We start from the raw sequence: 26,812 nt of genomic DNA, 5'->3' as shown, positions 1-26,812 counted from the left end.
TGTTGTTTTCCTAGTTGGAGTATTCAGGGAGAGGGGCCTGAGAATCTGTACTTTTACAAATGCAGTGTCTCTCTGCAGACCTGGGCCAGCCTGAGAACTGCTATTAGCTCACCCTTCCTCCTGGGTGTTGGTAAATTTCTCAAAGAAACCCCGTCAAAAGTCTCTGTTAAGGGCCAGGGATTTAGCTCAGCGGTTCTGCCGCCTGCCTCACAAGCGCAAGGACCCCCGTTCTGTCCCTGGTACCCCCCCAAAAAAAAATTTCTGTTGATACATTATATCTCACTGGGGCAGGTTCAGCCATTTTTTCAGGGCTTTTTTCCTAGAACTGGTCAGGTGCTGCCTGGAAATGGTGCAGCGGACAAGGAAACTGTTCTCTCCTCTCTTCTTTGCCTGTTCCTCAGAACAGTGAGTCCCCAGGACAACTTCGCCTTGAATTCCTCTCGCCCCTCAGCTAGTGCTTCAGATAAGCTAATGCAGCACATACATACCCAATAGATGTTGTGGAATGAGTTGCATCCCACCTTTCGAAGACACCAGTGTCACCTAAGTTTTTTAGTGCCCACGAAGCGTATGGCTGTTACTGAGATGGGTGAGGCGGGTTAGCCCGTAGCAGTGTGGCCGTGACTACACGTGTTCCTTTCACAAAGAGAAAGAACAGATGCAGGGCAAAACTGAGGCTGCCTGACGCCAGCGTCCTGGTGTGAGTCGTGGGCTGTTGCCCGAGGGGTCCTTGCGGGCGGAAGTTGGGGACATCTCTGCGTCCCGCGGGCCGGCCCAGGCCAGTTTGCTAGTTCCCGCGGCGGAACTTCCGGGCAGTGACTGGAAAGACTTCAGCCAACGTGGTCACTCCAGCTCAGAGACAAAGGCCAAAGCTGTACCGGGAGTGGATTCGAGTTCGTTTGGCCTGAACAGTCGTCACTCTGGAGTCACCGGTGCAGGATTCCGAGCTGTCAGTGAGAGAAAAATTCTCTTGCCTGTTCTTAGAGTTGCCAGTGACGTGTGGGTTGTAGAAAGTTTTCTTCGAGAATCAGTCGGTGTTTGTGTGCTAGGCATGGGGAGGGGCAAAAACAAAGCAGTTGGAACAGTCAAACGTATTCAAAGAGGAGAGTTACCTCTTCTAGGATGTTCTTTTGTTTTAAACTTTAAAATAGTGTTCTTATTTTACCACCTAGATAATTAAATATATGTATTTTAGATATTCTTATGAATATGCCGATTTTTATAAGCATATGTATAAGAATATTTGGATATTCTTACGACAAGTTGAAACTGTTTCAACTGCCTGACAAGAAAAAGGATCACTGTGGCTCAGCTCACACTAACTCACGCATTCATTTTGGAACCTCCTTTAGAAGTCCTTTGGGGGAAAGAAAATCAAGTTTTGTTTTGTTTTTTTCAAATTTTCTTTATCCCTTCATCCTGCACAGGAAATCTCTGCGGAAGACCTAAGTAGTCAGGGATTAGCTTGGGTGTTTACCCTCCGTCCTGCACTCTTGCGGGTAATGAATAGATGAACTTTTCAGCAGAGCTGGCAGGGAAGTCATCATGCGGTTTGGACTTTTCCTGCGGCCCGGAGATAGTTGTCCAGCGCGGTGCGTCCGGAGTCCCTCCCTCCCTCCCTCCGCGCCCTCCTGGGACTGCAGGGCCCGCCGAAGTCGCAGGGTCAACCGTGGAGCCGCTGCGGTGAGGACAGAGCGCTCACCAGAGCCCCGGGACTCGGCATCTGCGAGGTTCAGGTCACAGGTGGCCCGGGTCACAGACTCCGGGGACACTGGGAGGACGTAGCCTTCCCGTGGGCACCGAGTAGGAGCGGTGACCACGACGCGGTACCGCTATAAATGCCCGTAACCGGTGTAAGGAGATGTTTCCTGGACATCTAAAGCTAGACGGCGCTTTGGGGTGTGGGATCAGATCTTCTTGCTTCCCCGGTATTCACATGCGATGGAAGTTAGTCTTTTCAGATCATCTTCTTCTTACTATGTGCTCACTGAATTCGTGTCTAATCGTTTAAGATGTTTCCAAAGCTGACTTTTGCAAACGACAGCATGAGGTGTGTTGCTTTAAATTAGCAGAGGCTTTCCCCCGAATCCCAGCCCGCAGGTCTGTGGGAGGCAGGTGTGTGACTCAACACCTCAGGATGGTGTCCCAGCTGCCGTTTATCAGGCTGTAACTGGTTTCATTTTGTCAAAAATACATGTTCTTGCTGTTACCTTTTCCTGTTTATTTCCTTCCAACCCGGGTCACTTGTTAGAATCAGATTTAGTGTTTTCTGTTGTGTAATAGATGTAAGCCTCAGCTGCACGTCTTCATCTGTCCAGTTTTTCTCACGTGTGTAATGATTTATTTGAAATCGAACTCACCTTATGAACTTCCAGGCTCAGGAAAATCTTCCCGCCCAGCCTCCCAAGCAGCTGGGATGACGGCGAGGGCCCCTGGCCCAGCACGCATGTGTGTGTCTGCAGCTTAAACATTCCATTCTTGGCCGAGGCGAAGAGCCCAGAGGCAGGTGCTTGGGGGCGGTAGAGACAGCGTCAGGTCCGCTGGCCGCACCGGTGACTGTCCCCGTCCTCTGTGTCCTCCACGCCAGGGGTGAAGAACGCGGACCTGAAGGAGCTGCAGGAGATCGCGTCGGAGCCCAACAGCACCCACGTGTACAATGTGGCCGAGTTCGACCTGATGCACACGGTGGTGGAGAGCCTGACCCGGACGGTGTGCTCTGGTGTGGAGGAGCAGGACCGGGAAATCAGAGGTACTGAGGGCCCCAGCACCGTCCTGGACCATCCGGGACCGGGGACTGGGCGTTCGTGTTGGCACTTACCCCCGGCCGGCCAGCTTTGTGGGAGAGGGGTGGCAGCTCCAACAGCTGGCTGGTCTTCTCCAGTGTGGGACCCATAGACCATTTGGAAAATTAAGCTTTTCATTTTGAGTTCATTGCACATAGACTTAGAGTTGTAAGGAATCTCACATAGAGAGATTGTGTGCTTTCTACCAGCTCCCGTGGGTGGTGACGCCCTGCAGAGCCACAGCAGGGGTCACTCGTGAGCGCGACACCATACTGATACAGCCGGGACCCAGGGCCGGTCCATGGCCATGAGGGGGCCACCTGTGGCCATTTATAACTACCCTCCCCGTGTCCCCCCGCCACCCTCTCCGTACCCTGGCAGGCACTATCCTGTTCTCCAATTCTAATTTGCTTTAATTTCAAAACTATTATACGAACGGGATCATGTAGCCTGTCACCTTTGGGGCTTGGCTTTTCGGGCAGAATCCGTGGAGTTCAAGTTCCTGCGCGTGTCAGCAGCTCTCCTTCCTCGTGGTGTCAGAGTTCACGGGCCTGTTGCCCAGCGTCTTAAGCGTTCCCACAGGGAAGGAGGTCTGGATTCTTTCCAGCTTTTGGCTACTACGAATACTCTGCTGTGAATATTCATGCACTGCTTCCTGTGTGAACACCCATTTTCAGCTGTCTGGAATGTAATGCAACTGTCGGGCTGTGTCCTAGCTGCATGTTTAGTTTCCTCCGTTACCCAACTGCCAGACTCTTTCCAGAGTGGCTGTAACGTTTTACAGTCCCACTAGCATGAAGGAGTGACCAGGTTTCTAAGTGTCTGTTATCACCAACATTTGTAACTGTTGCTGTTTTTTTGTGTTAGTCATGCTGTGGCAGTACAACACTATGCATTTCATTTCCATTTGCCTCATAGCTAATGAAATTGAGCATCTTTTCACGTATTTATTTTCCACCTGTATGTCCCTGTCCTGTTCAGTGAAATATTTCTTCATGCCTTGTCCATTTTCGAGTAGAACTGTTTATTGTGTCAAGTATCAGTGAGGCAGAATGTTTTGTTTCTGGCTCTCTGGGCTGTCTGTTCCATTAGGTCTTCTGGTCTGCCTCTCTCTCAGTATCATACCATCCTGATTTGCCACCGCTAGGTACTAAATCTTGAGAATGGGCAGACTTGAATTTTCTCACAGGATCATTCTTTTCTAAAATTGATTTTATCCTTCTAATTGCTTTACCTTCCCATTAAACATTAATCTTTTCTCTTTCCTACAAAAAATATTCCTGGGATTTTAGTAGGAATAGCAATAAGTTAGTTATCAGATTTCAGTTACACAGTGTCAGTTTTGGGAATAAAAATCATATGTGTCTCCATTTCTTTAGCTAGTCCTTGATTTATTGCATCAGTAGTTTTTGGGACTTATGTGTATCATATACTTATGTCCTATTGAAGTTTTACTGGAATGACAACTAAATATTTAATTTGGTCATTTAAAAATTTTAGTATCCACATGTTCAATGATTGTAAATAGAAATAAATTTGATTTTAAAATATTAGTCTTATATGATCTTCTGATTTGAACTTGCTAATTAGTCTAAGAACTATTTCTCTAAATTTTTGGAGGCTTTCTATGTAGAAAAATATACTGTCTACAAATAGGGTTAGTTTCTTTCTTTTTCATCTCAGTAACTTTTAGTTCATTTTCTTGCCTTATTGCATGTGCTAGGATATCTCCTATTCACTTGACTGAAAACTGTCGAGCATGAATATCCTTTTTTATTCCCAATTCTAGGAGGAGAGTTTCTTACTTTCAAAGAATTGGGTCATTCCATCAAATGTGTGGAATTTATGTGTGTAGAGTGCTTTATGGTATTCTTTTATTCCTTTGATGACTGTGTGTCTTCGGTAATATTGTTTCCTCCCTGACATCAGTGAGTGAAAGTACAGAGATTACCTTTAAGTTCCTTTACCACACACGTGTAGCACATAGCTGTGTTAAGTATTTCCTCTTTGTATGTTGAGAACCACAGCAGAAATATTTTAATTCCTCCTTCAACCATCAAGCATAATTTAGAAAACTCAAGAGAAGAAGTCAAATGTATTGGATTTCACTTATTTTTATGCTTTCTGTCACTTCTTCCTGAGGGTCTGAGATTCCTTTTTAAAAAAATAATTTTCTTTCTGGTTACAAAAATACATTAGCTATTATTTTAAGACAGCTATGTTGCTGACAGATTCTTTTAAGTTTCCTTCATCTGGGTATATCTTGATTTTCCCTTCATTCCTGAAAGATATGTTTGCCGGACACATCCCTGGGTGGACAGTTCTTTTCTCTCAACCCTTGAAAAGTGTGGTGCCACTTTCTTCCAGCCGCCGTGCCGTTTCTAAGCCGTTTTCCTCCAGTACACACGATGTTATCTGTCCCTCACTGCTCCTAGGACTTTTTCCTGTTGTTTGGATTTCAGGGGCCAGGGATTTATCTCAGTGGTTCAGCAGCCTGCCTCGCAAGCACAAGGTCCCGAATTTGATTCCCGGTACCAAATAAAAAAAGGCTATTGTTTAGTTTTCAGAAGCACAACTATGACATAACTTGCTGTGAATTTCTGTGGCCCTGTCTTGTATGGGGTAAATTTTCAGACATTTCTTAGCCAAGAAGAGGCGGAAGTTGGGGCTCCTGTTCAGCCTTTGCTGTTGCGTGTGGGTGGGCCACATTTTTACCTGTGGCGTCATGTAGAGTAAAGCAGTTACTGCCAAAACAGTTTCTGACTTGGTGGGCTGGCTTTTTCCCAGTCCTTTGGCTATGGAGAGCAGGCTTTACTGGGACATCTTTGTCTCTCTACTGGTATTCCTAGGCTGTGAGCTACTTTAACTGCATGTCTAGAATATATGAAGAAAAAAAGAAAAAAGGAAACTCACCATTTTGGTATTTCTTGAGTCCCCCCTCTCCCTACGTGCCCTTTTCTTCCAGTTTCGGTATCTCCTTGTGCTTACCTTGCATACCCCCCTGAATGTTCTGTCTCACCTAAAGGAGGACTGCAGAGAAGCGCACCTACCCATCCTCGCTGGGAGCAGACGTGTCCTGGGATTGCTTGGACCTTGCTCCTCCTTGTGCGTTGGTCTGCGGGTTGCCCTGGTGACGAGCCTGCGCTCCACGTGTGGGGGCATCACTTGAGGGTCGGCCTTTAGTTCTGGCCTTGGTTGCACCCAGGAGTGTGACTCGGCACCTCGCGTCCCAGGTCTTCTGTCTTCCTCTGTTCTTCCTCCCTGGGCCCGGGTGGGACACCCAGGCGGTAGATCTTGACCAGGCCTCTCCACACTCCCGAGAGGGACTATTTCAGATCCCAGCTCCCCTCCTGGCCTCACAGTCACACGAGGCTGGTGACGCAGCCTGCCATAGGGTTCCTGCCAAACACCGCTTTTTCTCTGTGGTTACTGAAGTCCCTCCGGGTAAGTGCTCCTAAGGGTCAAGAATCTTTATTCGCGCTTGTGCATTTTGTTTCTTTCCCGCCCGGACTGTACTCATCCCACATCTCCAGAGAGCCACTTAACGTGTTTGCATCGTGCAGCAGTGTCACATAGCACTTTGCCCGGCATGGCTTTTGGTATCTACTCGTTGCCTTTTTATTTCCAGATATTCGATATTGATATTCTGATAGAGAGATTGTTCTCTGATGCTAGAAACTGTCAGTCTCAGCTCCGAGTCTTACTATTTAAGGGACCGTGACCAGGTTAATTAGCTTTATTGCACTTTGGCTTTCTTGCTCACAAAACATGGACAATGATAGTAACTACTGAGAATTAATACTTCGAAAGAGCCTGGAAGAGCGCCGTGAGGTACCCCATGCTCAGTGAATGCTCACTTGTATTACTTACCAACCCTGCCATTAAGAGTTCCCAGGAGTCAGGACTACACCTGATTTCAGTTTGTACCCTCAGAGCCTAGCACAGTGCATGGTATCTGAGGGATGCCAAGTGTATGAACAGATGCAGGAATTAATAACCAAATGGGCTTATCAAGAGATGAAAACCCTAGAAGCAGCATGAAATCAGTAGTCATTTCTCACAAATGGTGTTTCTTTTGTTTTGTTTTATTTCTTTGGTACTGGGGATCAAACTCAGGCCCTTGTGCTTGCGAGGCAGGCGGCGGAACCACTGAGCCAAATCCCTGGCCCTAAATGGTGTTTCTTAGGTGCAAGGCAATAACTTTGGGAAAGAGGTTCATTTTCTCATTTTCTTTCCTTTAGCTTCAGCCCTTGCCACCACGGGGCCTCCGACAGAGCTGATCACATCTGAAGTCACCGCCGGGAGCTTCATGGTTAACTGGACGCATGCTCCAGGCCACGTGCAGAAATACAGGGTTGTGTATTACCCTACTCGAGGGGGGAAACCGGAAGAGGTAATAAGGAGACGGCATTTCCAAACGCTCGTTTTCATCCTCCGATGCCTTCTCCAGTAGTGAGAACAAGACCAGGATTTGTACAGAGGAGACTGTTCTGTCACAAATGCTTTAAATACTTTGACCCAAATCCATTTCCACACACCTGTATTGCCTGTCCCTCTCTTGGAGGCGTGGTGTTTATATCTTCTTCTCTTACCTCCCCACCAATGATAGTCAGAACTGGTCAGGTCTGCATTTCTGACTTACATTTCTTCCTAAATTAGTGAGTTATAAAGACAAGGCATCAGGAGTTAATTGTCTGGCAGACACTGTTTTTTGTAATCATTTTTTAAACTTGGGAGTGGCCTGAGATCTCTGCCTTGGGGAAGTCTGCGAATTCCGAATCCTGTGGTGGATGTAACGCACTGGTCCCGCAGGACCTGAAGTTCCCCGAGCATTTGTAGCGTTGGACGCTAGCGAAAGGCCACGGCGAAGCAGCTGCGGCCCGCGTTCCTCATGGTTTGCAGAGAACACCCCCTGCCGGGTGACTGGCTTCTCCCCTCTCCCACCTTCCACGCGGCTCTTCGCGGATAATACAGCAGAACGTGGTGAAATCACCGCTTTCTTCTGCTGTCCTAGCCTCTGGTCGACCTCGGTGTGTTTCACCGTTCTCTTTTGGATTATGGCAGGGTTAGTGGGTTTTTTTGAGAGGTTGGAGAAGTAGATCATGAAGTTTTAAACTATCTGGGAACAAAATCAGAGTGCTTCCAGTGGTTCTGTCCTTTTTCATGACTAATGAACCTTTTAAATGTTTCCCGGAAATGTTAAAATGTTTAAATGTTACCATGGAAACACACATACCAAGTGTGGATTGAGTGGTTACGGAGGGATTGGATAAGAAGTAGCCCAGGGAGGACACAGTTCTCAATAGATATGAATTAATAAATGACTTCAGATGCGGTCCGTAAAGAGGCATCACTTGGTGGAGGAATTCAAAGGCTGTGAACTGTCCTGCTGCAGTCGAAAGGAAGATATGATACCAATTAATAATATAATAATCATTTATATATATATATAAAATGAGAGGGTCTTGCTGGAGACACTTGTGCTTTGGGTTTTAACTCTGCGCGTGCAGTAGCTCCTGTTCCTCCAACTTCCTTTAAACAGGTGGTGGTGGACAGAAGCGAGTCTTCCCTGGTGTTGAAAAACCTGATGTCTCTAACTGAGTACCAGGTAGCGGTCTATGCCGTCTACGCCCACACTGCCAGCGAGGGCCTGCGGGGAACAGAGACGACGCGTACGTACTTTGTCTGCCCCCGGCCAGTGCTTTGGCGACACCCGACTGGGCCCGGAGGGGTGGTAGCCGCTCTCTAGACACTGTGAAGGCTGTGGCCGGCGGCAGGCTGTCACGCGGTTGTGAGGCCCTTGTTGGCCATCCTAACTCTCAAGGAGGTTTTGGTCCAGGAGGGGAAAACCAAAGCCGTGTAACACATCAGTGCCAAGAAGTGCTGAGCGGTGTGTGCAAAGAGCTTCAAGGGTGAGCAGAGCCCTGAACTTGACAGTGTGGTCAGAAAAGGAGGCAGGGTCACATTACAAAGGATCTAGAATTGTACTTGAAAACATTTCATGGTTTTACCTGATCCATTTTTCTCACACCCTTCATGTACAGCCAATATTTGATTCCATTTTTGCAAGGATATTGCTAAGCGGCTGAACACGGAAATGCATCTCTTGCAGTTGCTTTGCCCGTGGCTTCCGACCTCGAGCTGTACGGTGTGACCGAGAACAGCCTTCGTGTCAAGTGGGACCCGGTGCCGGGGGCCACGGGGTACCTGCTCCTGTACGCGCCTCTCTCGGAGGGGCTGGCTGGGGCGGAGAAGGAGGTGAGCCCGCATCCCTGCTGCCGTCTAGCGCCCAGACCTGAAGAGCACGTTCCACTGCAGAAATCTAACTATAAAATTTGGAAAATTCAGACTTGAAAAAGGAAAACAAATAATCACCTGCAGTCTTGTGGGCTAGCGATAGCCCTTGTTAATGTTTGGCTTGTAGACTCCTTCAGTGCTTTTTTTATGTAACAAGTGAAAATGGTTTCGTAGTCTGTTGTTTCCATTTCGCTTATTGTGACCGTCTTTCCACCTGCACTAAGGGATGCTTACATTCTTGCTTTCTACGGTTGTGGTGTATCACTGTCGATTTAAGTCCAGCTTCACTTCGTGTTATTGTCATGGAGATAGCTGGTTGTATAAATGATACTCAACATTCTCTTTTTTTTTTTTTTTTGGTTTTTTGAGACAGGATCTCACTATGTAGTTGAGACTGACCTGGAACTCACCGTGTAGCTCAGGCTGGTCTCGAACTCACAGCGATCCTCCTGACTCAGCCTCCCGAGTGCTGGGATTACAGGCGTGCACCACCATGCCTGGCCGATACTCAACATTCTTATCATTCTTCCCATATATCATTATGCGGCTGCTCTGTTATTTCCTTAGGGTGAATTCCCAGAAATGAAGTTTCTCTTTCAAAGGGTATGTGAATTACCGAGGCTTGTATTAGTTATTACCAGATGGCTCTAGACAAAGTTTATATAATTTATTTGACCATCTGCAGTTCATAAATAACCCTTTTGCCCATATACACTGAATTTTCCTATTCATTTGAGAGACAAATTTATCTCAATATTAATTTTGTCTTTTCTCTATTCTAAATTACGAATACTTGACAGTTAGTTAGTTTATGTTAGACCTCTCTCCCTCTCTCTCCTTCTTTTTGAGTCAGGGTCGCGTAGTGTAGTTCAGGTTGGCTTTGAACTCACTCTGTAGCCCGGGCTGGTCTCGAACTCCCGGCGGTCCTCCAGCCTCAGCCTCCCCAGTACTGGATTGTCGGTGTGCACTACTACCCCTGGCCTTAGATCTCGTTTTTAATTAATGAGGGGCACTTGCTATAATCTAGACATGGGGGATTCTCTGCCTCTGCGCAGAGCCTTGACTGGGAGGTGGTGTAGGAGGCGGTTTGCAACTTGCTTCTTGGAGTTGGTCTAAAACCTGCCACCAGTGACAGAGATATTTAGAGTAAAAATTTATATCGGCACTGAGTCTCAAGACCAGAGTGCTGTTGACAGATGTTCTTCGATTTTCATGATTTGGAAACTTTTTTTTTTTCATTTGGATGGAAAGTTGATCTGAATGACTTTGGCAGAAGAAATACTTAAAAATGGTTTTGCAATTATGCTCAGTCTCCCTGGAAAACAGAAAAATAGAAATGAAAAGGACACTAGCTCACAACCAACAGATTAGCGAACCTTTCTGAAGTCTGTTGAAACCATGAGGTAGTGAGATGAGACAGAAACCATCGCTCCTGGCGGCTGGCGGCGTTTAAACTGGTGCAGCTCCTCGGAGAATACTTGGAAATACTTCATCGCTGTGAAGATGTGTGCTGTTCAGGGATACAACAAGGGAAGTGTCCTGCGAGAATTCTCAGTGTGAATGGTCAGAACCGGAGAGTGCAAAGCACTGATGTGCTCATCCGGGAGCGAGGGGAATGGCCGGTGTTTGTGCAAAAGAAAACACGAGGAGCTGACGCCAGTTCTGTGCTGTTACCAACGTGGACAAATCTTGAAGGACAATCTCAGCAGAGCGAAAAACCAGTAGGTTGTAGCAAGACTACGTTGGGACATCATTTGTGCGTGTGGTCAAACACTGAGGCCCATAGATGATTAACATACGCACACTTATGTGTACAGAAATTTTAAAAAATGGAGCAGTCAGGCAGACATCCATATTGGGGCAGAGCGGGAACAGAAGGAGTGAGGAGGAACAGCTGCCTGATCTGAATTTGTCCTTTCCTTCCCGTGTGAGACCTGAAGCCCACGTGACCACTCTTTAAGCCCTATTACATTTGGTTTCTTTTTTTTTTCTTTTTTTGGTACCAGGGATTGAACTCCGGTCCTTGCCCTTGCGAGGCAGGCCACAGAACTGCAATCCCTATTACATTTGAGGAGCTGTTACATCAGGATGCATCCCAGTCTTTTCTGTTCCTTTATGTGATACATGTAGAGATCATTTTCATCTGACAGTGACACTCGAACTCGTTTGACTGTTCATGGAGATTTTCTTTTTCCCCCGCTTCTAAAGCGTAAGACTTTATTGTCACAGAGCTGGATTAGTGGCCAGCCTGACCAGCGCCTGAGGTCACAAAAGTGGGCCCAGAGCCGAACAGCAAATCGCCAAAGCAGGTGTCACGGTGGACTCGGCCTCCCGAATCCCGGAGGGACTGCACCCCGCTGGCCCGGGCCTCTGTGGAACCGGCCGGCAGAAGCCCGGCTCGGAGCTGGAAGCCAGAACTGGGCTTCCGGCCACGGGCTGCTTGGAAGCAGCGATGGACGCCGCGTGGACAGGTGTGACGGGCGTGTGCCCTTCCGTGTGACTCGTAGCATCTTTTCTTTTTAAGCCTTTGGCTAAATCCTTTATTCTGTATTTTAAAATAAAAATCCATCATATTTTGTGTACATGCATGAATAAAAACAACTACAGCCATGACTACAGTGACTTCACAGAGCTCAGAAGGAAAATCCAGCTGTCACGCGTCGCCCAGAAGGCCCCTCTGTGACACGGCGCAACTGTGCTGAGGGGCAAAGCTCTCCGAGACCCCACTGGCCCTGTCTGGTCTGATTCAGAAGAACCAACGCTTCCTCCTTGTAGTTGCCACGATATGTATATTTGCTCTCTGCCGGATGATACTGTAGACTCCAAAATAATACATCCAAGGGGAACCAGCTTCACGCAGTATGAGTTTGATGTAGTTGGTTTAAAAGCGGGTCTTAGCCGGGCATGGTGGTGTATGCCTGTAATCCCAGCACCCAGGAGGCTGAGGCAGGAGGATCGCTGTGAGTTCGAGACCAGTTTGGGCTACACAGTGAGCTCCAGGTCAGTCTCAACTACATAGTGAGACCCTGTCTCAAAAAACCATACATACATAAATAAATAAAAGCAGGTCTGCACCTCTCTTTGTTGAATCTGTTCTCCATATTCTGCCCGGTATGGCTGTTGTTTGGTCATTGGCTGCCTGGCTGGCTGGCTTTCCTTTTTCTTTCTTTCCTTCTTTCTTTTTCTTTTTAAATTTCCTTTCTCCTTTCCCTCCATTTTCCCTCTTTCTTTTTGAAGTTAATGGTATTTTGTTCTCTTTAAGGGATCAATGTGTTACACAAGATTGAGAAACTTTAACTGTAGACCAGTTTTTCTTCCAAGTTCACAGTTGAAGGTGGCAGCTTCTCAGACTACCTGACTCTCTTTTGTCTTTAGAATTAAAAATGTTTTAAAATACCAATCCCATGTAAGCACAGTGGTGCACGCCTATAATCCCAGTGCTCAGGAGGCTGAGGCAGGAGGATCACCACAACTTCAAGGCCAGCCTGGATGACAGCATGAGACCCTGTCTCACTCCCCCAAGTCCCAGTACATATTAAGTATTTATAATGTATATCTATAAAAAAAGACATCACTGTCATATTGATAAAAGGCCAAGAGATGTTACCCTTCCCAAACCTGCTAGGTATCCAAAACTCGAGTTTGTGTTCTGTAAAATCGAGGAATGAAATCTAGGAACAACAGAGGTCAGTAGTAGGAAAGGTTTATTGAGAGAAAGAAAGCTTCTATCTAAGAGGGACAGAAAGGGGACGGGACAGCGGGTTGCCCCTCGTGTCCTCTCTTCCCGACGTGAAAGACGAGTGATGAGTCGGACCAGGCTGTGAGGAGACGGTCCCGTTCCGCAGGCTCCACTTCCTTCGGTCCCACGCCCTGGCCAGAGGTCTCATTTTGTGTGTTCTTTTCAGATGAAGATCGGCGAGACTCACACGGACATCGAGTTGACCGGGTTGGTCCCCAACACGGAATACACCGTCACGGTGTACGCGATGTTTGGGGAGGAGGCCAGCGACCCTGTCACGGGACAGGAGACGACACGTGAGTGCCCAGGCGCTGTGACAAGGCCCAGATCAGTGTGGGCCGAACCTTCCTCAGCTCGCTGCAGCATGGGAGGAGGCGAGCTTCACTCGGGCGTCCACGCGTGTCCTCCGCGATGTGTGGTTAGGAGCCATGCGGATGGCGGGGCTGGACCTCAGCATCGTCCCGATGATTTCCACTGGTGTCTTTGCCTAAATCCAAACGCTAGGTCAGGATAGGGGGAAGAGCTCCGGGGAGCCCTGCAAGGGCCGCAGAGGCGCGCTGGAGCCGCAGGTGGAGCCGCAGGTGGGCCCCATTCGGCAGAAGGACCGGTTCCCTCCTAACCTTTTTGGGTGTGAAAAGGAGGGGCACAGCTCACAGTGTGTGGTTGGTGTAGGATTAAACACAGCGCCATACGCGAAGGCACCGTGCACTCAAGCTGTTTGTTTCCCACTCGTCAAAATTAATAGGTTTTCTAAAAACCTTTGCTCTCCTTATCTGAGCCCAGGTACATTTTTTATTGGTGAGGCTAATTTCGACTTGTTTTTCCTTGTGGGGGTGCGGGGGGTTGGGCTCCGGGCTTGGTGCACAGGAGGCAAGTGCTCTACCTAAGCTGAGACTCGTTCTGAGCTAAATGTAGGGGACTCGTATTTTTAGGAAATGTCTGTATTTATCTCTTTTTTAAAAAGCCGATGACAAACAAAAACACCATCATGGCGTACTAACGGGGCTTAGCACAGACCGTTCAGGATGTGGTTCTGTCCACGACCTGCAGCACGAAGCAGGGGAGGAAAGCTTGGGGAAGGGGTGGGCAGGGCCCTTCGGCCTGCAGAGTCCACCGGGGCAGCCGTGGCAGAAGTTGCTGTCCGTCAAAGCCGCTTGTCCTCCCTCTTCAGGGAAAGTCCCGTGTCACTAAAACAGTACACAAACAAAAACTGGGACGGAATCAAAGTGCCCAACGTGACATCTGCTGAGTGAATTTTCAGACGCCGTCTGCTTGAAAGGAAAATCCACTCAAGTCCCTCTTTTAATTTATAGGGTTAAAAAAAATGTACAGCCCTTTCCTATAATTAACCATTGATTTAAACAAAACAAAACAAAATAAAGAAGAGGCTGTGGAAAACGTGATGTCCTAGGTACCCGTGCCTCAGACTGGCAGTTTTATGCATTAAGAAGAAAGCTAGACCTTATTTTGCCAGACTGCCAAATATAGCTGAATTCTAGAAACCATAGCCCAGCACCTACTTAGAGCACTTTTCTCTCTCCTACACTTTCTCTCTGGCCTCTTCGGTACTCATAGGGTCACTAATTCCAGTAAAGCCCTTTATTGTCACAGAATCAGTAGGTAGCGAGTGAGAGAGCTGCCCCTTTGGATTAGGAAACTTTTGCTCGTGGCTCAGGCCGTCCCCGTCTGCCGTCATGTCTTTGCTCTGTTGGCTGTATCAACATTATCTGAGATTGTGTTGTGCTGTGAGGTGTGTGCATGCGTGTGTGCGTGTGTGTGTGTGGTTAGCATACTAGTTAACATCGTAGGTTCTGGAACCAGTTAATCAATTGCCCGAGTTAAATTCTTCCTGCTCTTCTGCTCCTCGTGACCGTGACCCAGTTACTTTGACTGCCTTTGATACAGTGAGTGAGTTAACTGCAACTCCATTTTCGCAGTCTAAAATTAGGATTTAATGGGATAACGATGCTATGTGTCAGACTCAGGGAAAACAGTACATGTTAACAATTATTGTTACTATAAATCTGTAAGAGCTCATTAAACTAAAAATGGTGGGGAATTTTTAATTTGTGGAATTAGAAGGGGATCCTGGCAAACATTAAAAAGCTACGGAATTGACAGTCAAGCAGCTGCAGAAAAGCCAGTACCTCTCTAACTAGTTTAAAGCAGCAGTGAAATACTTATTTTTATTTAGGCTCACAAAACCACTCTCATTTGCCAGGGTAGGTAATTCCTCATGGACTCCTTAAATATTTCTTGAGTACTTGGCACACTGAGGATACAGCGGGAGCAAAATTACACCAAATTCTCCAATTCCCTGGGTTACAAAACACTGGGGGAAAGAGTAAATAAAAAATATGCAGTGCAAAAAAAAAATCAGAAAAGGAAGGTGGGATGGAAGAGTTGTTTTACACAAGATGACCATGGAGAGCCTCCCCAAGAAGATGGCTGTATTCAGAAACCTCACAGGAAGGGAGACCAGCCGTGCAGATAGGTAAGGGAGATGCCAAGGAGGCAAAAGGGACAGCAAGTGCAGTGGCCCTTGAGTGACCATGGCTGGAGGGTCCAGAACCAGGAAGCATGTCCATGAGTGGCATGAGCCGAGCAGAGAATCATGGGAGATGGGGCAGCAAGATGGCGGAGGCCAGTCATACAGGGTCACAATGGCTATGGTAAGAACAGAGGGAGCCCTGGACATGGTTTTGTGCAGAGGAACAAATTTTGTCTGGTGTAGGGTGTAAAGTAGCATTCTGGTTGCTCACTTAAGAAAGTTCTCATTGGGGAAGACCTTTGAGAAACCCGAGCTAGGAGCGGATAGTGGCTTCCACCAAGATGGCGGCAGTGGGAGTGAGGTGATCAGATTGTGAAGGAGTTGGGTTGTAAGTGGGTTATGAGGGCAATAGGAATCTGGGATTACTCTGAGGATTTTTTTTTTTGTCTTAGCTATGAGAAGCACAGCATTTCCATTTGTTCAGGGAAAGATGGAGGGAGGAGAGGGCTGGGGGGCACTCAGTGTTCCAGGTTTAAACAGGTTAGCTTGGAGACGCCAAACAGATGCCCATGTGGAGCTGGCAGCTGGCACCTTGGGAATTCATTACACGTGTGGGAAGAGTGGTTCCAAAGAGTCACAAGATCGTTCAGTGGAATAGCTAAGGTTTGATTTCAGGTGTCCTTATTTTTAATCCATTACAGTTCTTATGTCAGGCTATAATGATTATACCAACCAGACAAGAAAGGTACAGAAAATTACTGAAATCTTATTAGCATATGTAACTTATTATTGTAATTCACTCTCTACCAGGAAACATTTTATTTTTATTTCATTTTTACATTATTAATTTTTTATTAGACAATCCATGGGATGAGAAATTATGGTTGATGACAGTTTTCATATGAAATAGCACAGAAGCCACAGATGCTGTCTCTTATCTTTTTTGCATATCTGTCATTTAAATTTTAATTATTGTCCATTCCATTCCATTCACTGCAAAGTGCCTTTAACTCCACCGGGCAACTTGCGAATCTCCAATGTCGGCTCCAACAGCGCTCGATTGTCCTGGGACCCAAGCTCCAGAAAGATCAGCGGTTACCGAATTGTGTACACCAGCGCAGATGGCACAGAGATCAACGAGGTGAGCCGTGGAACAGCCTGAGTCCGTTTCAAGGTCGTTGTGCCACTGTGTGAGCAAAGCCTGGTGGCTGACAACAGCACTATTTACTTTCTGTGGGTCGGGGACTGGAGCTTGGGTGTGCTGCTGGGGTGGGAGGTGGCCAGAGCGGCCATTGTGTGTTCAACTTCAGTGCTCACATATCTGGTGCTTGGTCTGGAAAGATCAGGGCAGCTGGACCAGGGCAGACCTCTGCGTCTTCCCTGCCTATCGCTGCAGGGCAGCTGGCTCAGGAGACCCGTGACACTTGTCCAAGGTGAGACTGTCACCTCAGAAGTCATTTGATGTGGCCTCCACCGTATCCCATGGGCAGGGGCTGTTACAAGCCCGGCCTAGCTTCCGGTGGGGGCCAGCCCAATTCCCTCCTAGACGGAAGGCCGCCAGCCCGCCAGCAGAGCCTGGGGGCGGGAAGTGCACCCTGATGTGGTCTCTTTGGAAAATGCCATCTGTCATGGCGGATGGGGTTGGGGAGATAATGATCCTCTCTGCTTTGTACACAGTTTGTCTCCCTGCTTTGAAATAAATTGACATCTGAAGAACCTCATTAAATGAGCCTAAATTTAAAAAAATAAACAGTTCAACTTTAGTTTAAGAAGTTACTTTCAAAGAATGGAACTTACAAAACTCAGAAGATATAGGATCTTGCCTGCAGTGACTAATGTTTTCAGAAATTCTTTCTTGGAAATGTGTTTTAGCAGGATAGCAAGGCTATTTTTGTTTTATTTTTCCTTATCTTGGTCCAGGAAGCTAAGACAAATGGGAAATATGTTGGATTACATCAGTTCTATTTTCTGACCAAATAAAGCAAGTATTTTCATATGCTGAGACCATTTTTTTCCATCAGTTAAATCCAAGTAATATTTTACAAAATGGTCTTCCTAAGAAATACCGTGAAAGCCGTGGGCAGTAAGTGCACAATTCCTGAGCTCATGGAACTGTCTGTCTTCCCTCCTAAGCCCTCGTAGGCCCTGAGGGTAAGTGGCTCCGGAGTGTCTGAAGCCACTGGAACTATTTGGTTTTGAAGACAGGAACCTGGAGCAGTAAAAAGACTAAAATAGAATCCACTGAGCTCCAAGTGTCCCTGTAGCCCCAGTAACAAATAAACAGTTCTCCCAGGAGCTGCCGACTTAGCTGCACAGCAGGCTCCAGCCGGTAATGTCACTGAGTGAATCCGTGCCACGAAATGCACAGGGACAGACACGTGACAAAGAAAAGTTTCCCTTGAAATGCGAGGCTACCTTAGGCTCTGTTTGCGTTTCCGTCTGGGGGACATGGATGTAGAAGAAATTCTCTACTTAAAGAAAGACAGCCCTGGGCCAGTGATGAATGACAACGGGCAGCCAAGGTCCAGGGACTCAGGGAGAGGAGGGGACGGGAGTGACGGGAGGCTCACCCCAGCTCCTGCTACACAAAGGTCCAGGTGGGCGGTCAGGGCCTGGGGCTCTTGGAGAGATACCAGGGATGTCTGTTTTACCTCGGAAATTGGAAATTACCAATTTAAAAGGGGCCAATCAAAGCAACACAACATCTGCTCACAATTTTATTTTATTTTTTTACATTGTGGTGCATCTTCCTCTGGTAATAACTTTTTAATAAAATAAAACTTTCATATATATTTAAGTCAGTTATATTGACATAATTATGCAATTATATAGACGTAATAATTATACAGACACAATTAGGTTCATGAAGAAGAACCGCGGCCGTAGCTAGTTGCCTCAGACTGGTGACTCGTAGAACCCGGAAATGCATCATTTATAGCTCTGCAGGCTGGGACAACCACAGTCAGGGCACCAGCAGATTCAGTGTTCCCGCAGGTGCCACCTCCTGGCTGTGTCCTCCCAAGAAGGCTTCCAGGAGCCTCTCTTGCCAGGGCCCCTGCTCAAGGCCAGTGTCTCAGTATCTGTACCAGGCTCAGGTATTAAAATACGACCTGGGGGGGCATGAGCCCCCAGATAGTAGGAACTGCAGTTTTCTGATATTTTGTGCTGTTCATCTTTGCAAAGAATGGCCCCAACTAGAACAGTTGTAGAGCACGTATTTGTGCTTTTTTTACAGTGCTGCTCAATCTTAAGGATGCCTTTGGCAATTACCATTTCTAATTTGTATTTTTCTGGGAAATTAGAACATCATGTTTGGTGAAACTGACTTTGAAATATCGGTAAGTGTGTTTTGAATGAGGATCTAAGAATATTTTATTGGATACAATGCATAAACCGTGCATAGATTTTTAAACATCTTTTTTCTTTTGGTACCGGGAATTGCACTCCGGCCTTTGTGCTTGCGAGGCAGGCAGCAGAACCACTGAGCCAAATCCCTGGCCCTAAACATCTGTTTTGACTGGTGTGTCTTTTCTTATTCTTCTTTCTTTCTTTTCTTTTGGTTTTTTGAGACAGGGTCTCACTATATAGTTGAGACTGACCTGGAACTCACTGTGTAGCCCAGGCTGGTCTCGAACTCACAGGGATCCTCCTACCTCAGCCTCCCAAGTGCTGGGATTACAGGTGTGTGCTAACATGCCCGGCTTTATTCTTAATTCTTGTTTTTGTTTCTTTGGTACTGAGGATCGAACTCCGGCCCTTGTGCTTGTGAGGCAGGCGCCGAAACACAGAGCTAAATCCCCAGCCCTATTCTTAATTCTTAATTAACCATGCAGTTGAGATTTAAGGATGCTGGGTACACGTCTTTTATTTAAGTGAAGTATTATTTTATTTTATTTTGGAATATTTAATTTTTAAGGGTGAATGTGCCTACCAGATTTTGCTTTATTTTTCTACGAATTTAAGCTTCTATTTATAGGTAAGGTAGCAATTGGGCTTTTAAGATCCACAAAGCATTTTGAAATATTTACAAACTGCCAGCTAAGATCAACTTTGCAGGTAACATGTAGTTGATCATAAAAGTTTTTACTTGACATGCAGTCTGTATTTCTCTGCTCACTTCCTCTTCTGTTTGCCTTCTCCATTGTACTTCCTCTTCCGCCATCTTCCCTCCCTCACTTCCTGTTTCAGGAGGCCAAGGAAAAGAGGAAAGGCATTAACTGGGTGTCAGCGACCATGACAGACAGAGGGGCCGATTGTGGCTGCTCACACTTGTCCGGTGTTGCTGAGGCTCTGCCGTGAGCCAGGCCCTGTGCGGAGAGCTTGACAGAGAAACACTGACAGAACCATGAGTCGCACCCGCCCCTGGGTGGGCTTTTGCCAGGGGAGGATTGGGAAGGGAACCAACACAAGGGAGAATTGAGCACTGCCGTTGGAAGTTCAGACCCAGCCCGGAGCCCGGGCGCCTGATGGCTGACTTTCTGAATGCCTTGCTAGATCAGGCTGCTGTCAAGCTCAAGCCAGAAGCTGGAGAATCTGTTCTTTTTTTTGGTACCGGGGATTGAACTCAGAACCTTATTCTTGTGAGGCAGGGAGCAGCACCACTGAGCTAAATCCCCGGGCCTGGAGAAACTATTCTTAAAAGTAGTTGTAGAACAATGAGCTCATGATCCTTTATCACTTTTCCAAATTCCTCCACATTTTAAAAGCACTACCAACAGAATCTGTTCTAGAACTAATAGTTGAAAGCATAATATTATAACTAATAAAAATAAATGATACCTAAAGGTCTTGAAATAAAATAACAAATGGTGAAATCTTATAAAATATGGCCTCGAATAAAATAGTTTAGGGAGTAACTTAGATCTTTTTTTATTTTTATTTTAAAAATTTGTTTATTTTTGGTACCGGGGATCGCACTCAGGTCCTTGTGCTTGGGAGGCAGGTGTGAAACCACTGAGCCAAATCCCTGGCCTTAGGTAAATTTTCAAACAGATGTACATGCATGTTATATGTACATATGTGTATCCAGCAGTCTAACTGTCATCCACCTAGCTATCCAGTGAGGGAAGGTGCTTCCATACACTTTGCCCTTAGTCTCCTAGTGCACCTAAACATTTTGGGTTTTCACTGCTTATGTCTGTACCTGGTATCCTTGCTAAGTTCCTGTTTGCCAGACTTGCAACTTAGAAATAAAGTGGAGGCCTGATGTGCATTCTAGGTACAGTTCGTGGGTCAGGAGAAATTTGTCAAGCTCCTTGGACCTCGGGTTCTTCTTCGGGAAATTCCTGTCGTAAGTTCCCAGAGTTCAGGGGGCGGAGCTCTGAGGGAAGCGGTGCACGTCAAGTCCCTGACACTGTCTAAGCGTTTGGCCTTCGCGAGGACAGTCCCAGATGTCAGAAAGCAGTGTGTAAATACAGTTTTCCACAGTACGTTTTAAACTCGTATTTCAGATATGTTTTCTGTGAGCTCGAATAATGAAAACAGTGTAAGAAGCGTCTACGAGACAGGGCTTAACGTCCGACACACCTGCGCTGAGGTCCGAGGCCCCAGCCGGTTCCCTCCGGGTGAGATCCCAGCCGGTTTCCTGGTCTGCTGACCAGGGGCAGTGAGGCCAGCACATGCTGGGGACACCCGCGTTGCTGGGGCCGTGCTGTGTAGCCGGCCCTCGGCTGCAAGTGAGGCCGGGCAGAGGTGTCGCTCGCTCTGAGTGACCGTGCAGGAGCTGCCTGGCGCCCTCACTCCTGTCTGGTGTCCGCGCCGGTGGCAGAGGATGCTGGGCTCACCGGCTCCTCTGGCGCTGGCTGCAGGACTGCCCTGAGGAAGCGCTGTTCTGCATCAGCTCGTGCGACCCCTCCTCGGCCTGGAGCGGGTGCCACTGTAAAGCTGTCTGTCTTCACCTGGCCGATTTCCACCAGGTAAGGTGGAAGAGGAGCGTCTGCGCAGGAGCCGTTTTACAATTTAGCAATGTGTCTTGCAGCACTCCTAGCCCAACGCCCCACCAAGGGCACCGCAGACAGCAGCCCCTGGGTGCCTGGGGTGTGTGTAGCCCACAACGGCTCTCTTTTGCAGGTTGAGGTGGACCCCATCACCACGTTCCCTCTGAAGGGCCTGAGCCCGCTCACCGAGTACTCCGTTGCCATCTTCTCCATCTATGAGGAAGGGCAGTCTTTGCCTCTGGTCGGAACATTTACCACAGGTAAGCTTCAGTATGCCTTGAAGTATTCAGAAGTAACTGCAGAAGCCAAAGCCTGTAACAGCTCCTTCAACTGTGATTTTTTAAAAGAGCTTGCATTTAAAATTTGAAATACCATTAACAGACCAGGAGTGGTGGTCCATGCCTGTAATCCCAGTACTCTGGGAGGCTGAGGTAGGAGGATCACAAGTTTGAGCCCAGCCTGGGAAGTTTAGTGACTTAGCAGGACCATGTGTCAAAATATCAAATAAAAGACTGAGGATGTAGCTCAGTGCAAAGGCCCTGGGTTCAACTCCCAATACTGTAAATTAAAAAATATATATGTAATTAACAAGCAATTAAGTAACCAGTGTATATCCTGGCTAATTATTCTCTATCACAACAAAGGATAGGCCATCTAAATTTTTTAAAAAATCTAAGTACTTAAGTTTTAAAAACTTCACAATCTTGAATTTTTTTATTTCTAGTTGTAAAATTTTCACGTCCTTCTTCCATTCCCGTGTGTGTATTAAATTGAACTTCCAAAACTGCGGATATCTAACAGTTTTTAACTAAAAGAGACAGTTTCATGCTATTTGTTGTAATGCATCATGCTACAGCTATTACTTTATTCTCTTGCAACCCAAAATCTTAATCCAATAAGGAATGTTTTCAATACTGAAATGACCTGGAAGGTGTGAATACGTTCTTTTCCTTTCTGTATGGATCCTGCCGTTGCCTAATGAATATGAAACCCTCTGTATCTTGGTGGCCTCGGCTCCGCTGTTTGCTTCCCGAACTTACTGACTGCACTTGGAAGCAAACCCAGCTCCGTTCTATGGAGAGGAGAGTCATTTAGGGAGAAGGGAGGTGGTGGGATTGAGAAATGAGAGGTACAGAAAAATCCAGCGAGTTCTCAGGATCTCCCGCGGGTTGGAATTCCCACGCTGTCCTATCAGAGCTTTAAAATCCCTGAGCTCAAATAATAAAAACCAACCAGGGAAACATTTATCTGGGGTGCAGTTGGACGTTGCGCTCTCTGCTGTACATCCCCAAAGCGTGTAAGTTGTGACGGGTGCAGGGTCCGGAAGATTAAATTTCGCTTCTGATGTGAAAGGCGAACACAGTGAGGTTCTTCCCCAGCAGGACGGAGGGAACTGCTACACCAGTGTGAAAGAGACCGTTTCTGCAGGCCGTACCTGCGAACTTCCTCAAAACACTTGGAATATAATATCTTGATAAAATAGCCTACATGGCATTTTTATTGATTCTACTTAATGAAAAGAGCCAAGTAAACAAGCCAAGGATTCTGTGATTACCGGAAAGCCCTTCAGATCTCTTTCCCTGGCTTTCCTGATTTAGGCAGTCAGCCCACTCCAGACTGATTGGTATGGCTTCCCCTCCTTCTGTGGTTTTCCAATAGCAAAAGATTCCTTGCGGAGTCTTCCCCCGTGGCGGTTGCGGGCTTGAGCTTTGGCCTCCTTTACCTGCTCCTTTCCTGATCCAGTTTCCTTCCCGGCCCGACAGAGGAAGTCCCTGCCCAGCAGTACTTGGAAATCGACGAGGTGAAGACGGACGGCTTCAGAGTGACCTGGCACCCGCTCTCGGCCGAGGAGGGGCAGCACAAGCTGATGTGGATTCCGGTCTACGGGGGGAAGACGCAGGAGGTGGGCGCCCCAGGTCACCCTGCCCAAAAGTGAGGCCTCCTGCCACGCAGGAGTTGTTCTGGGCTTCAGACAGACTGGGAATTCCAGAAGTAATGACGCTCACCAGAATTTCACAGATGTCACAGATTTATTTATTTATTTTTAACGATTACGGGGCATGGCGACCGGGGCTTTCACTGTACATCTTCACATCTTCGGAGTCTTTCATTCTCCTGAATAACAATAACACCTCCAAATGCCACTCTTGCAATATTAATAACATCTGTTGGGGGAACAAAAAGGAATATGTTCTTTTGGTTTTGGTTTTTGTTGTTTGTGTTATTTTTTGTTTGTTTGTTTGAGGCAGGATCTCACTACCTACTTCAGGCTGGCCTGGAACTCACTTTGTAGCCCCAGCTGGCCTTGAACTAGGAACGTGTCCTTTAGCCTGACTTTCAGGTTGAGCTCTGGAGTTTGTTGTGCTCCGTTATCTCTTGCACATGCTCAGAATGACATTTCCCTTTTCGCTTACATGTTTTCTAACTTCCTATTCCCCTTGTATTCAAGTGAACCTAATGACCAAGCAGCAGTACTTTTCAGGTGGTCCTGAGGGAGGAGCAGGATTCCTATGTCATTGGGGGCCTGGATCCCGGCACTGAGTATGAAGTTTCGCTCCTGGCTGTGCTGGATGACGGCAGTGAGAGCGAGGTGGTGACAGCCGTGGGGACCACACGTGAGTCCCTGGCCAGCGCGGACTCCAGCAGCTCCCACACCACGCTGATGTGGTTTTTTCCTCCCTGGGTCGCTGTCCACCTGCTGGGAGGCTTCCGGTTCTCCTGAGGTGTCTCTACCTGCCCTGAAACCAGCAGGCAAAGTGCCTTAGCGGTCTAGACTCCTGTCACCAGGGAGGGGGAACCACACCCCTCCTACTCTTTATCAAACTGTCAGTATTTGGCACCCTTTGTGGATAAATGGATAGGTGGATGGATGGACGGAGTAATTTATAGATGAATAAGCTGCCAGACAAAGAAATCTAGGGCCGAAATGTTCAAGAACTGGAATTTTCCAAGTTGATCTTGTTTCCAAGAATTTTGCATAAAATGCACTCACTGATTGACTTAGGCATTCATTTAAGAAAAATATGAGGTATTAAGCACATATTAAATCTCTTAGATTGGGTTCCCTGGAACCAGATTCGGAGACAGAAAATTGCACCCGCAAGGTCTGCTGGGAGACAATTACGTAAGGCACCGAGGACAGCGGCACGGGGCCAGGAGAAGCTGAACTGAGCTCCCAGCGGGACCTCTTGGTCGATCCACATTCAGGCTCGCCCTTCTGAACTGTCCAAAATTGAGGCAGGGGCCTGGCCCGTCCCTGGGGAGCTGTGACTCTCGCGGGCCCTGTGGGCGGGGCCTGTAGGGCGGAAGCACTTTGTGGGTGTGGCTTGGCCTGCACCTGCGCACACGCCTCACATGCCTCTTGCCTGGGCACGTCGCAGCCTTGGTGGTCTTGATTGGCAGCCCGTTCAGAACTCGCTCTGCACACCATTTAATTTACTTTAATTATGTCTATGCCCCTGTTTTTAGATAGTTGGAAGGCTACTTAACTTGGTAGATGGAATTCAAATGTTTATGTGAAGTCTCGTATCTATGATGAGAAATGGACTTATTTTGGTTTCCGTTTTCTTACCTTAGAACAGATATGTCTGCCTTACTTTTTCCCAAAAGTAAGACGATATATGTTTTTCATAGGCTATGAAATGACTTATAAAAACGTATGAGGCCATTATTTTTACAGAATTTCAAAGTATTCACTGAATATTTTTGTTTTGTTCTTAGTTGACAGTTTTTGGACAGAACCAGCCACAACCGTGGTACCAACCACACCCGTAACATCAGGTGAGGACTCACAGGGGCCCATTTACTTCTATTTGATTTAGACAGAAGCTGTATTCTTCTAGTTTTATTTATTTTATGTTACTAACTAGAGAGGAGCTGCACCTCCCTCTTCCCCTGGGCAGACTGGTCACATTTTACTGCCCCGTAGCGCTCTGATGCCTTCTCTACCTCTGCGGGCAGCACTGCTTCATCCACCCCTCACACTGTGTACCGGGCCGTCTCTGTGTTGGATTCCCACTTGCTTCTCTCAGCATGATAATGTAGCATCCTCCACAGGGCTCTTTGCCCTTCTCTGATCTCAGTGACTTCTGCTGTTCACATCATGGTTTCTGTGCAGATATTTCTGTGGGGAACAACTTTGGCTCTTTCCTCTCTCAGCTGAGCTCTCTCTGCCACTGCAACACACCTCTGAACCAGCTGCAGAGTCAACTTGTGACACAGAAGTTGGGTAATATCTTTTATTTCCCTGTCTGAACCACCTCAGTGGCTCTGAGTTTCCCATTCATTCTCTCTTCAGTTAATCTTTACCGAGCCCTCGACCCTATTGTAACATCAAGATCCTTCCAGAGAGTTTCTACTTCTCTTCCTGCCTCAACTGTATTTCCCATTCCTCCTCCTTTTGCTCCTCCCATCTAGAACTCCTTGCCCTCTATTCCCACCGCCAGGTAAATGTCAGTATCCTACCTCCTCTGTGATGCTTCTGCTGTTTTTGTCAAGAACTAATCACTGTGTCTTCAAGACCTGACATTGACGTACAGGGAGAGTTCAGTGAATGCTTTCTGAGGGAATCCATGAATGAACGAAGAGAAAGGAGATGTGGTGGAGATGGTGAGAGATGGACTGGATGAAAGAAGAAAAACGGGACGCCTGAGGGAGCAGTTGAGAGGAAGGGATGTGTCAGCACGTGTGAGGGGAGTTGGGGCAAATGTCAGAGACCAGTTGGCCCCTGTGGGCTGAGAGGATGAACGTTGTGCTGCAGTGAGGAGGTTAAGGGTGTGGGGGGATGCTGGTGGCACTTCTCCAGCAGAGTGGCGGTGTGGGGTTCCCCTGCCCGGCTCCCCTTGGGCTCACAGCGAAGGCTCAGGGCTGACGGTGTGGAGCGGGCTGTGGCCTTGTCCTGTCAGCGCCCTGGAGCCCATGTTTGCTCCTGGTCGGCATCTTGACCCCCGACGACCTGCCCTCGCTCTGTGCACTTCTGCATCCTGGAACGGCTCTAAGTGACCCTCCCAGTTTGTGTGCAATGTCATGAGCTCAACGCTCTTTCCGCCTTTGTTGTGTTTATTCCAGTTTTCCAGACGGGAATCAGAAACTTGGTTGTAGATGATGAAACTCCCTCCAGCCTGCGGGTGTCGTGGGACATTTCCAACAGCAGCGTGGAGCGGTTTAGGGTGACCTACGTGACAGCTCAAGGGGACCCTGCAGAGGAAGTGGTAGGAGCGGTCTGCCTAGCAGCCACTGGCTCCCCTAACACCACTAACGAGGCTGTCTTCGCTCAGGCCGACCGCCTCCTCCCGCAACTAACGCTTCTCCCTAATCTGAGCCTCACTGCCTGTCCCTCTTCGGCCTTCCTGTTTCCAGCATTTGCCCCACTGGGCTTGCTTCAGGCTGGGAAAGCCCCGTTCCTGGCGTTACTGCGGCCGCCTTGACTTCCTGTTAGAGCATCCCGCTGGGCCCTGGGAGGGCCGTGGTGTTGGAGGCATCCGTGTGCAGATCCGCGGAGAGAGCTTTAGGTGGTAACTCCATCGCTCTGGGGAGTCTGAGGAAAGCTTTTCAAGCCAATAACACA

At 47.5% G+C, this 26,812-nt stretch overlaps 1 protein-coding gene across 2 annotated transcripts in view; it reads left to right on the top strand.

The window, feature by feature from the left end:
* Positions 1–26,812, top strand: part of Col14a1 (collagen type XIV alpha 1 chain) — a 161,684-nt gene that overhangs the window by 36,221 nt on the left and 98,651 nt on the right. For both annotated transcript variants that reach the window (XM_010619503.3, XM_010619504.3), the window contains exons 9-19: positions 2,588–2,749; positions 7,025–7,176; positions 8,326–8,455; positions 8,896–9,041; positions 12,986–13,115; positions 16,312–16,451; positions 21,380–21,506; positions 23,010–23,149; positions 23,729–23,861; positions 24,967–25,026; positions 26,314–26,456. In XM_010619503.3, the coding sequence (XP_010617805.1) occupies positions 2,588–2,749; positions 7,025–7,176; positions 8,326–8,455; positions 8,896–9,041; positions 12,986–13,115; positions 16,312–16,451; positions 21,380–21,506; positions 23,010–23,149; positions 23,729–23,861; positions 24,967–25,026; positions 26,314–26,456 (1,463 nt within the window). The remainder of the gene's footprint in view (positions 1–2,587; positions 2,750–7,024; positions 7,177–8,325; positions 8,456–8,895; positions 9,042–12,985; positions 13,116–16,311; positions 16,452–21,379; positions 21,507–23,009; positions 23,150–23,728; positions 23,862–24,966; positions 25,027–26,313; positions 26,457–26,812) is intronic.

Source organism: Fukomys damarensis, unplaced genomic scaffold (genome assembly GCF_012274545.1).
Source record: "Fukomys damarensis isolate Sample0158 unplaced genomic scaffold, DMR_v1.0_HiC HiC_scaffold_5, whole genome shotgun sequence".
NCBI classification, from domain to species: domain Eukaryota; kingdom Metazoa; phylum Chordata; class Mammalia; order Rodentia; family Bathyergidae; genus Fukomys; species Fukomys damarensis.
This window is presented reverse-complemented; position numbering and strand designations above follow the sequence as displayed.